Source organism: Phaseolus vulgaris, chromosome 2, assembly GCF_000499845.2.
Source record: "Phaseolus vulgaris cultivar G19833 chromosome 2, P. vulgaris v2.0, whole genome shotgun sequence".
In the NCBI taxonomy this organism is placed as follows: domain Eukaryota; kingdom Viridiplantae; phylum Streptophyta; class Magnoliopsida; order Fabales; family Fabaceae; genus Phaseolus; species Phaseolus vulgaris.
Genome location: NC_023758.2, coordinates 13,072,557 through 13,085,644, shown reverse-complemented (window position 1 = coordinate 13,085,644; position 13,088 = coordinate 13,072,557). Strand labels below are relative to the sequence as shown.

Sequence of the window (13,088 nt, the reverse complement as noted above, 5' to 3'; positions counted from 1 at the left end):
GTTTGTATGGAAATTGTATGTAATTGTCTGGATAACATTGATATGCAATTTAAAAGAAGTTTGTGATACATGTGATCATGAATCTCTTAAATATTTGAAAAGCCAAAGCAAACTTAACAAGAGACATGCCAAACGGGTAGAGTTTTTTTTAGCAATTTCCTTATGTGATCAAACATAAGCAAGGCAAGTCTATCTGGTTGCGGATGCTCTTTCTAGAAGACACTTTATACTTGAGGTTTGATCACATCAAGGAAATTTACAAAGATGACCTTGATTTTTCTCTCATCTTTCAAGAGTGCTCAAAAGGAGGCCACAAAGACTTTTTCCTACATGATGGCTTTCTCTTCAAAGGGAAAAGACTTTGTGTGCCCCAAGGGTCTTTGAGACAATCTCTTGTAAAAGAGGCACATGAGGGAGGTTTAATGGGACATTTTGGGATAACAAAAACGTTAGACACATTGCATGAACATTTCTTTTGGCCCATCATGCGAAAATATGTACACAACTTCTATGATAAATGCATAACATGTAGGAAAGCCAAGTCTAAGGTTCAACCCCATGGAGTATATACCCCTTTCATCATCCTGGACATGCCTTGGGTAAACATTTCTATGGACTTCATTTTGGGTCTTCCCAAGACATCTAAGGGTATGGATTCTATTTTTGTGGTTGTGGATAAATTTTCAAAAATGGCCCATTTTATTCCATGCCACAAAGTAGATGATGCTTGTAATATTGCAAATCTCTTCTTTAAGGAAGTTGTTAAATATAGTATCTGACAAAGACTTTAAGTTCTTAAGTCACTTCTGAAAGACATTGTGGGGAAAACTTGGTACTAAACTCATGTTTTCTACTACTTGTCATCCCCAGACTGACGGTCAAACAAAAGTGATGAATAAAACTTTGTCCCAAATGTTAAGATGTCTTATTTTCGGGAACCCTAGGGTGTGAGAGGACTTACTTCCTCATATTGAGTTTGCTTATAACCGAGTAGTTAATTCTACTATTTCGCACACCCCTTTTGAGGTTGTGTATGGGTTTAATCCCCTTACACCTTGACCTACTTCCTATTCTTGTCTTTGATGAAGTGCTAAATAGAAAGGAAGGTAAACAAGTATGTTAAACATGCCAATAAGGGGCGCAAAGCTTTGATCTTTGAACCTGGGGACTGGGTTTGGCTTCACTTGAGGAAGGATCGCTTCCCTACTCAAAGGAAATCCAAACTTCTTCCCCGTGGTGATGGTCCCTTTCAGATCATTAAAAGGATCAATGATAATGCTTATGAGTTAGATTTACCTAACACATATTTAGGAAGTAATTCTTTTAATGTTAGTGATCTAACTCCTTTCTCTATAGGTGTTGCAAATTCGTGGACGAGTTTTCTCCCACCCGGAGAGCATGATGAAGACCTGAGAGATAGAGCATCCTCTGAGCTAGTCCAACCTTCCAAAAGGATGACCTGGAGCATGACATAGAATCCAGGCTAGGTCAGGACCATCCACTAGTCAGTGCCTCAGCACCTATCATTCCTCAGAGGATCACTAGGAGCAGAGCCCATGTGATGGGAGTTGAGCACCAACTAGTTTCTTTGTTTCTAATTTCAGTAGATTTGCTTTACATAGCATAAATAAGAGTGTACTTAACAAATTGGGCTTGTGTCAAGCCCATTTTCCAAGACAAGTGCACTTAGGTTAGGTTGGTTGATCTACCTTCTAGAAACTAGGTTAGTAGGGGGCGACATTGGCCTTAGTCAAACCCTAGTCACCCCTTCCTCTCCCTTCTCCCCTCTCCTTTCACTCTTGCCCACCAAGGCACCCATCCCTTATAAATAAGGTGTCTTACTCCATGTATTGACGCATTGAATTTTGAGTAGAAAAGAAACTTTGTTAGAGTGTTTAGTGAGCTAAGTGTCCTATTATCTTTGGGTTTTATCTTGAGTGCACTACACTTCAAGTGACGACTCTTCACCACTCATCTTGGAGTCTCCTCCTCCAAGTGGTGTGACCACACATTCATCATCCTAAGCTTTTCTTTCCTTTCATCTTTTTATTTTCCATTCCTTTATGTTCTTGTGCTCATCTTTTTCTATTCAGTTTCCATCTTCTTTCTTTCCCTTATATGCTCTTTAATTTTGCACCTATTCATCACCAACACCATATAATTGTGTTTTATCTTTGCCCTTTAGAATTGAACCTTCACACTTAAATTCCTAAATTAGGGGTTGAATTATAACTATTTTATCAATAACCATCCATATGTGTCTATCTTTTAATATTAAATATTACTGAAATATGACACTTATCACCAGCCTACCATAGCAGCAACTTTGTTGGGGTTTGTAGAAATCTCTTGTTCATTAATAATATGGCCCAAGTACTCCACTTCTGGAACAACAAAATAACATTTAGATCTCTTAACAAAAATAGAATGGCTTCGTACAGTCGGCAACACTTCTCTTAGGTGTTGTATGTGGTCTGTTATGTGTTTGTTGTACACTAGAATATCACCAAAAAACACCAACAAAAACTTCCTTAAAAACTTCTGAAAGATAGAGTTCATCGTTTCTTGAAATGTAGTTAGGGCATTGATTAGATCAAACGACATCACTAAGTATTCATAATGCCCTGAATGTGTTCTAAAAGTTATCTTCCATACATCCTCAAGATCCATTCGAACCTAATTATAACTCACATAAATCAATCTTAAAAAAATAGTATATCCCGCTAGTTCATCCAACAAATCATCTACTAATGGAATGGGAAATTTGTTCTTAATTGTTCCCTTATCCAGGTCTCTATAATCAACACAAAGTCTCCACGAGCCATATTTTTTTCCAACTAGAACCACAGGCCAGGCGTAAGGGCCACAACTTTCCTGAATTGCAAATATTCATGTATAAGTTTGTCAATAATATCTTTCTTATTATTTGAGATACCTGTGAGGTCTTTTGTTTTACGAGATTAACTCCTTGAATCAAAGGAATATGAAGATCATGCCCAAGTCTAAAAGGTGGCAGTTTTTTTGGTTTTTGAAAAAATATGCAAATTTGTGCAATAGTTTCTCGACCTCGGTTGGAATCTCTTTTTGTTCTACATATGTCGCTAATGAATACAATAACATCTTCTCCTATGCTCCAATATGCATAATAGATAAATGCACGTCGTTAGTAAATGATTTATTTAACTATTACTTGGGAGTAAGGTTAATGTTAGAGCTCCTAGAGCCACGCAAAACATGTCGCCTTCCTTGTACCTTGAACTCATTGTGAGTTTTTCAAAATTCCATAAAATATTTCCCAATGTTATCAGTCATTCAATTCCCAGTACTAAATCACAACACCCTAAGGGAAGAAAGAGCATATCAGCTGTAAAAGTTGTATGTTGAATTGTCCAACTAAGTTTTTTACCATTGATTATATCTTTTTCTTTGACCCATCTGCTACCACGACATTCAAAGATTATGCACCCATATTTTTGCGCCATTTGTTTCCACTATCAATGAGTACATGTAAAGGCTTTTTCTATGAGATCCCATTCACATAGTTCTAAATCCATTCACTTTGATTAATGCGTTGACTGAAATTTGTGGCTCCTTCCCTTGGAAATGACCTGTCTCATCATTGAGAGAACTATCAATTAAGTCACCTTCTTCATCAATTTCAATGATGTGTATCTGTAATTTTTTGTGGACCCTGATGTGTTCCATTGAATAGGATTCATCACAAAAATAACAGAGGCCTTTAACTGACGTTAAATTGCGTGTTTGTTTGGGTTTGGGTACTGCAACAAGTGCGATAGAAGATGATGTAGGCACTGCTGATGGACCCAGGATTCCCTTGTTCAATTTAGCTATAGAATTAACTGAATTGATTGCTTCATACATCCTGGCTAAAGTAGTAGTGACATAGGTTGAAACGTTTTTACCATCATTTGGATTTCTTTCTTTGATCCACCAAAGAAGTAACTTAAGATATGATCATCAAATAACTTCAATCATGTAATGATTGAATCAAACTCTTCATGATAGGCATCCATCGAATTCTTTTGTCTTAGACACATCAACTCTGCAATGGTGTCATCACGAATTGCACCAAAACAATCGCTTAAACTTTTCTTGAATTATGTCCACAAAGGTACACAATACTCTGAAACAAATTTTGTAATGGTTGTATGTCATTCCAAGGTCTTGCCTTCCAAGTGCACAATGGTCAACTTCACCTGGAATTTGTTCGGCGTATTATCAATGAAGAAATATTTTTCACATTGATGAATCTACTAGTTAAAATTTTCCCATTGAATATTGAAAATTCAATGTGTGCCAACCTTGTGCCACAAACGTTAAAGGACCCAGTTTGAGGTCCACGCGACATGTTGTCATTCGAGAGGTTGTGGGTGCCCTCTCCTTGGGACTGAATAAACAATTCTTGCATCGTGACTCTCATAAAAAGATTTAATGTTTGTTGTTTCACACTCAATCATCCCACCAAATTTGCTAACTAAATTCCAAATTGTCTCAACTATCTCTTAACCAAATCTCAAAGTTTGATATCCCAATAAATCTACTAATCAAATACCAAAACATTTAAATATTGCAACAAATCTACTTATCAAATCTCAAAATTTTTAGATCCCAAAATTTTAAGATGTAAGACTATAATACATAATGTACATATTGAATCCAAAATTATCCTTTCTTAGCCTAAAATAGAAGAATCAAATTGAAAAAAAAAATAATAAAACAAAAAATGTTTAATTTTTTTCAATATATGCTTCCACAAATCGAAATATATTGATTTTTTTTTATTATAAATGGAATCATTTCATCCTATTTTAACTCAATTTCTTAATAATATATTGATAAACATCACCTGGTCGTGTAGTAAACGTCTATTTATATGTTATCTAATATATATGTATACAAAATGCAACTTTCTTTAGACTAATATTATTAACATAAATAAAATTAAAATGTACGATTAATAAAACCTAAAAATCAGATTAAATATGTCATTGGAATATTTTTTATGACGTGTTGTAGTTTCCACATCGACTAGTGATGAGAATATTTCATTGTATATAAGTGGGTGCAAACCTCATCCCATGAGCCGGTTTTATGGGGTTGAGTTAGGCTTAAAGTTCACTTCGTAATCTAGTAACAGAGTCATTTAAAGTCTATCTTAGTGAGTGTTTGTTGGGTTTATCATGTCAACCGTTATCGGACCACCCATAATCTGTTGTACCACGCACGAGCTGTCACTCTCGACGTAAGGCGTGAGGGGTGTCTTGGAGATAATATGAATAAATAAATAATACTTCAAAACCAACACAAGCAACCAAAATAAATGTTCTTTCGTTGTTTTTCGTATAAAAAAAATTGAAAAGTAACTACAGAAAAATTAAATTTGATCTTTTAGAGAACACCAAAATAACATAAAAGAAAAACATGAATGGAATGAAGAAAATAAAAAAGATTACAAGTATAATCTGCAAGAAATAAAAATGAAAATTTAAGAAAGATGCGGAATATTTTATGGACGGGGACTATAATATATCATTATACATTATACTTAGATATATGATTATGGATACCTCCACTATTGTAAAAAAATAAAGTTGCAACTGTGGTCCATAGTGTCATTGTCACCTACTTTAACATTGGTTGGTCAAATGGATCTTTGAAATTGGCCTTCTCACTGAGATCTTGGAATTCATCCACAAGATTTTGAAGCCTGGCAACAAACTCTATTAAAAGGGAAGCAAAGGTTGCCAAAGACAAAGAGCTTGCACTTTCATATACTTTGGAATCTGGCTCAAGTAACATGTTATCTCCCAAAAATGAGAGGCGTGGCCATGATATTTTATTGCACATCATGTTTTCTGAAATGTGCAATTCAGGAACTGAGGACTCTATACTTATGTTAAGTCTTGAATCAGCCCCTCTTTCACTGAGGAAAGAGATGAGTGATTGTTTGTTTTTATGGTCTTTGAGATCAATCAAATTGTCATGATTTTCAACTTCTTCTTTAGGCTTTTTTGCAGCTTTCCAGCTCTCTGAATTGACCAAGAGGAATGATTGTTGGTCAATCTTCATCTGCAATTGCTCAGCTGCATCATGCACGTTCAAGAGTATGTCTATATTGCTTACCTTTTCCATCTTTTCCACTTTGCTTCCAAGTTGACGCAAAACTTTAGCTCCTTCAGTGCCAACCCTCTGAAGTTCATTACTGAAAACCAGTCTTTTTTCTGGGGGTGCCTGTATAAATATGAAATTTGAATACCAACAATGTAATAATAGTAACACCTACATACGTCAAAAATATACATAAAAAAACGAAGGGAAATTTTATGAATCATTGCTCGTTATTATTAGATTTCACAATTTCAGGGTGAGCTAGAAGACCTCAACATGGTCCAAAATACCATCATGTTTTCCTCAATGTAGATAGTACAACCACAACTTCATTTATTATATATAACTTGTGAACCAGCAAAATTTCCTGCCTTCCCAAACCAATTGGTATATGACCCATCATCTACAGTAATTTGGACTTGTCACTTAATTATATTCAGTGAGCATGCGTTAATTTTACTGCAATGATCAGGGGATGTAGACAAAAAGGAACAAAATATAACAGGTTCGTTTATCTGATCTTAAATATAGGGTGAGAGAAAGGAAAAGAACTGAATTTTGGATCTTAGTAGTAAGCTAATAACAGACTAGTAATTGATGCTATTCTTGGACTTTAGTTGGAGTCTTGAGAGAAATACAAACATTTGGAAAATGTTGAGAGAATGGAACTCGAGCCATCAAACGGGAAATATAAATTGTAATGCTAATATTGTATCTTAGTCATTACTCGAGTATCTTCTGAAATTTTTAACGGCTCAGCAGAACTCTACCTCAAACGTTTTGGAATAAATCAATCTAACTTGTTTAAAAAATCAGTCAAGTGTGCAGAGCCCATTACTAGCCAAAAGTTCAGTCATAGTTAAATCACCCCCCACCAAATAAAAGAACACTAACAAAAATGATAACAAAGCCAATATCGAGCATAGATCACTTAAGAAATGTTCCTTTTACCTGAATTTCTGAAAGTATGCATCCATGCATTGCCATGACCATGAAAGCACAATGCCTCAAAGCTCCGCTAACTTTAACATAGCTTCTCCAAGGATAACTGAATGTCTTGTATGGACCATGAGGTGGCTCCCATAATGCAAAATCTACCTGCGAGGATAAGATAAAATCATAAAATGTAGCACTAGTTTTTGCATTTAGGTTGTTGAAGAAGAGAGAGATGTAAAGTAAAAATATATGTATACCAAAGCATCCTCTTGACTTGACGATTGAACTGCTGCTCTATAGCCACGGTAGAGTGGATCATCCGAGGCTTGATAAACAAGAATTTTTGAAGGTACCCTCTCGTATGCAACACATTGCAGGTACCCATTAACACAGCCTAAACATTGTTACAAAAGCAACCAGCTCAGAGTGACAACAGCATCAAATTCAACACAGAAACTAGGCATAAAACACCACTACAAGTCTTTGCTAGGTTCGGAACATATGAGGAAATTCAAGCAAACCTTCTAAAGATGCAGCAACTCCATTGAAATTTTTCACCACCAACTTATGCAGATCCTCCCCAGACCAGATGGGGTATATGAAAATATTTACAAACAAACATATGCCAGCACCAGTTGCAATAAGAATTAATCTGTAAAAAGCTGTGGAGAAAAATTCCCTGCTAGTTCTCCCAGATACCAATACAATACAAAACGTCAACAAAAACACACGAAAGCCATATTCATATGTCTTCATTCCAGGCAGTAGCTTCACATAACTTGCACAAAATCCTGCAAAACCACAAAAGCATAATCATTGATCCTAATTTTTTCTTTTGTAAACAAATATTGTAAATAAGCATAAGAGCTAGTAACATTATTTGAGCACAAAACTTGCATTATTTTTTATACCAGCTAATGATAGACGGTGTCTCGCTACACTATCTAGTGTGTCTTCGGTGGTGTAGATGGTCTCCCACTTGATCATCCAATCGTGGTAGCGAGAGACCGTCTAGTGTATTGTAGTGTGTAGACGATAATCGTCTAGTGTACTGTTATTTGTAGATGGTAACCGTCTAGTGTATTGTTATGTGTCTAATCTGTGTCTTTCTATAGATAGTTTAGTCTTCATATTGTCTAGTCTTTATGCTCTTACTAGACCGTAGTGTGTTCACACAATTCATATCATCTAGTTTGGTTAGACCATCTAAATGATTAGTCTGTACGAGTCTATTTTGTTGTTTATTTTCTTGTTTTGTTTAACATTTGATCTTCTTTTCGGCTGTATATATATTCATCCCTTGCCTTCTTTTTGGTTATGGAACAATAAAAAATTTATGATCTATTTTTCATTACTTGCTGGTTTTGTTTCTCTCTCTTTTTCGCTTTATTTCTCGCCTGATGTCATGGAATGTTCTATGAGATTATATGATTGCGTCTTGGAAGAACGGGTTGGATGCCATGATGGTTACTAAAGCTCTTAAAGAGAAGAGCTCTCCCACACTCTGCTTTCTGTTTGTCTCTTTTTCCTATTCTCTTTCTTGTTGCTTTTATCTTTCTTGATCTTCATCAATAGGAGAAGAACAATATGTGCATAGTTTCTTGTGTCTTCATCCAAATGGAACCTAACATTTGCGCTTGTATTGCCTGTTTTAGATCTCAGTAACTACCATTCTTAGAGCAGGTTGCTTATTACGGCTCTTGGCGCAAGAACAGAGTAGAATTTATAAATGGAAATTTCCCTTGGCCATCAAAAAGCGATGCTTGGAACCATTGCAACAACATGGTTGCTTCTTGGATCATTCACTCCGTCTCGATCTCTATTCGAAAAAGCATTATTTGGATGGGTTTTGCTATTGATATTTGGAATGATCTCAAAACCAGATATTCACAAGGTGATCTTCTTTGTGTTTCTAACCTTTAATTTGAAGTGGCTTCTCTCAATCAAGGTGATTTGCCTGTAACTGAATACATTACCAAACTGAGGATTATATGGGATGAGTTAGACAATTCTCGCCCCGAAACCATTTGCACCTCCAAAACAAATGTTCTTGCAATGTTCTTTCTATTATTAGTAAGAGGAAACATGAGGATTTGGCTATTCAGTTTCTTCGTGGCTTAAGTTTGGAAGATCTCACCTACTTCTTGGTCTCGAGATAGTCAGAGTAGTATTCACATTTCTCAACAAAAGTACACGCTTGATCTTCTCATCGAAATTGGAATGCTTGTATGTGCCCTGCTATCACTCCTAAGGTTCATTTTTCTCTCCTATTGTTGATAATGGAGAAAAACTTAATGCGACTGAATCTTCCTCTTATCGAAGACTCATTGGCCACCTCATTTACCTCACTGATACCCATCCAGATATCACATATGTTGCCAACAATTTGAGTCAGTTTGTTATCAAGAAACTGCTTTTCGCATCATTCCCTACCTCAAAGATGCTCCTGGTAATGGTATCTTTCTCATCTCACAAACCCTATGCAATAAAATCTTTTAGTGATTATGACTGGACTACATGTCCTCTCACGAGACGCTTTGTTACTGGTTTAGCATTTATCTTGAAGATTCTATAATTTCTTGGAAGTCTAAGAAACAACAAATAATATCCGTAAGTTTTTTTTTAAGTTGAATATCGAGCTTACCACTTTTGAAATGCAATGGCTCACTTACATTCTTCGTGATCTCCATGTTTAATTTTCTCAATCTGCTCTCGTATATTGCAACAGCCAATCTACTATTTAAATTGTTGTTAACCAAGTTTTTCAGGAACGAACCAAACACAGAAATCGATTGTTAAGTTGTTCGCGAGAAGATCAATGAAGATCTCATCAAGCTGCTTCCTATATGAAGCATGCTTCAAGTTGCTTTTATATCTTCCATGCTTCAAGATACAAATATATACACCAAACCTCTTTCTCCTATTATTTTCAACATTATATGTACCAAGTTGAGAATGATAAATATCTATTCTCATGTTGAGGGGCTATAAACCTTTTGTTTTGCACTATCTCTCGCTAGACAATCTAGTGTTTCTTTAGTGGTGTGGACCGTCTCCTACTTGATCCTCCAATAGTGGTATGGTCATAAACAATCTCTCATTAGAAAGTATAATAATGTATTTGTGTGTGTATACACCGCCTAGTGTATTGATGTGTGTAGATGGTAACTATCTAATGTGGTTTTGTGTAGACAGTTTTCTTTACAGACTGTCTACTCTTTTTATTTTAATAGATAGTCTATTCTTCAAATTGTCAAGCATTTTTTTAGTGTGTTCACACAACTCAAACTTTCTAATTTGCAATCAGGTTTGTTAGACCATCTTAATGAATAGTTTACGAGTCTGGTTTTGTTTTAGTTTCTCTCCCTTTTCGTTTCTTTACATCCCATTTGATATTATGGATCATTCTATGAGATTATACGATTACATCTTGAAAAAACTAAGAATGACAATGCGGTTTGGTCTGTCCCGCATAGGTTTGTCTCGCATAGAATATGCGAGCTAATTTTATTGGTCTGCCCTGCATAAGGGTTGGCTTGCGGGCCAGCCTGCATAGGAAATAATTTTTTTTTAAATTGATGGAAAAAATATTTAAATATAATTTTTGAAAAAATCTAATTCTTTTTTCTATTTAGATTATTTAGATAAATGATCTCACACTATTATTCTCACGACACATGTATAATAAGATATGAATAAAAATTTTGAAATGTGAAAATTAGAGATTTCAAGAGTTATAAGAGTTATAGAATCTGTAAGTTAAAATTTGTGTTCCAGATTCTACAATATTCTAGATTAAACAATCCATAATACAAATTTATATTCCAGATTGTAGAATTTGAAATGGATAATTTTAGAATTTTTTTAAATACGAGGCTACATAAAGAAAATATTGAGGTACATAAAAAAAATTTAGATTTTTAAGGTACGCGGATTATGCAGATCAACCTACTCCATCCTGTATTTAACCTGTGCGGACTGTGAATTATGCAGGACATACCTAAACGGAGCAGTAGGTTAAAATAAAAAGTTCGTCACATGATTTTTTCCAAGAGATCATGAGTGAGCCCACTCAACTCACTCTATTTTATTATCCTAGAAAAATAGGGGATGTCGTTATATTATTAGTGAAAATAACATTTAAACACTCGATACCTGCAATAAATATAGAGAGTAGTATAGTAATTTCCTCAAACTTTCCGGACAGTACGGCCAACTCAGCAATACCCAGGGCAAGTCCTCCGGCAGAAATCGTTCCCAAAGAACGATTGAACCCTTTGCTCAAAGTCGCACCTAAACCAAATATCGCAAAAGCATAAAACAATATTAATTATAAAATTCATTAAAATGTGTTGTTACTTTTGTATGAAAAAATCATTCTAGTACCATCTTAAGTTTGATACACTTGCTCTAATATTATATGAAAATTAGATTAATGAAGTAAACAAAAGTTTAATTTAATATAAAAATTATTTATTAATCAATCATTCTTAATAACTTTAATCTGATTGTTCTTTAAAATTATCAAATTTATCACATAGATCTATACTACATTTCGATTAATTGAAAATGAAAGAAAACTAGTCTACTAATAGTATTAATAAGAGTAATTTAAATATGCATTGACTGTGATCTTTTACGGTTTACAAAAACTTGTTAAGTTACTTGAGACATTGAGAATACAAATTATAATGACAGTTGAAAAAAAGTTTAATAATTTATTTAGTTAAAAAAAAATATTACACTAAATTACCTTAAAACAATTTGGGTAAGAATTAAAATGTTCATATTCTGACTGTACAAATCTATTCTAGTATGTTATTTTACATTTTACTATAAATTATAGGAACGTTTTATTAAAAAAATCATTATTAGTACGAATTTTGTAATTAAATATAAAATAAAAGTAATTTATATTATTAATGAATAATATTACTAATTTTTTCTAATTTCTTTTAGCCTTTATCACGAAAACTAAAAAGAATACACTTGTAAAGATTAAGCATAACAAGTAAAGAAACTAAAGACAGTACACTTCTACAATTATCTTTTGGTGCAGAACTTTTTTGGGTTTTATTTATATTATTTTTGTATTAGTGAAAAATGTTGTAATAATGATAATAATAATAAATAAAATAAAACTTGTTTGTGAAGGAAAGTAAAAGTATAGAAAAGAGGAAGGAGAATGAGAATTGTGAGTACCTACGCTGAATTCGAAAACGAGAACGACGGTGAGAATGGCCCAGATGGAATACTTGCTTAACTGCTCCTCCTTTATGTAAATGAAAAGCGAAACCACAGCCAACGACAGCCCTGCCTTCGCCGCAAACACCACTTTCCTTCGATCCGATCGCGCCATCTCCCTAAGCTGGTAAAAGAATTCCCCAAACCCATCGCAGAACCTCACCATGCGACCCGAGAACCCATCCCGAATAGCTCCGCCGCCGCTGCTGCTGCTATTGTTGCCATTCAGCCTCAACTCTGAAAAATCCTTCCGCGAGAGCAGTCTCTCCTTGCTCCTCTCCGTGAATATCTGCCTTAACGAACCGTTTCTGGCCGCCATCAGCACTGTTCTTCTTCTACGTTACAACATCGTTTTCTGATTACAGAGCGTCGTCTTGTAAGAACAGTATGAAGATAAGAGAAAGAAAGTGTATGGAGCACCGAATTAATACTGCATTTTGTTTAAGCGTGATGCATTATAGTAATAATAATTGTACCGGTTGGATCTCGGAGGATTGAATAACGATAAATACGAAATAGTTACAATCAAATTTGAATGAGTCAGACTAAACATCTTAAGACACTTCTTTCATGATTTAAGGAAATCATTACACATATATGCTTATCTGATATATGTTCTGATCAAATGATTATCTAGTCCACATAAGTAGGGGTCCGTAAGTCAACATATAAATAGAACTTTTAAAAGCGAGAAAATACACGTTTTTAATATTCGACTAGAGCACCAAAAATACTAGTACTAATTTGAACGTCAAAATGTAATCGCAGATACCTCGACC

At 34.7% G+C, this 13,088-nt stretch overlaps 1 protein-coding gene across 1 annotated transcript; it reads right to left on the bottom strand.

Moving 5' to 3' along the window:
• Positions 1-5,189: 5,189 nt before the first annotated feature.
• Positions 5,190-12,852, bottom strand: LOC137810728 (aluminum-activated malate transporter 4-like). The gene is made up of 6 exons (XM_068612138.1): positions 12,268-12,852; positions 11,221-11,358; positions 7,587-7,856; positions 7,323-7,459; positions 7,081-7,227; positions 5,190-6,252 (listed from the first exon to the last, which is right to left on the bottom strand). Exons 1-6 carry the CDS (start codon positions 12,626-12,628, stop codon positions 5,644-5,646), a joined length of 1,662 nt encoding a protein of 553 aa, XP_068468239.1. The 5' UTR covers positions 12,629-12,852; the 3' UTR covers positions 5,190-5,643.
• Positions 12,853-13,088: the final 236 nt, after the last annotated feature.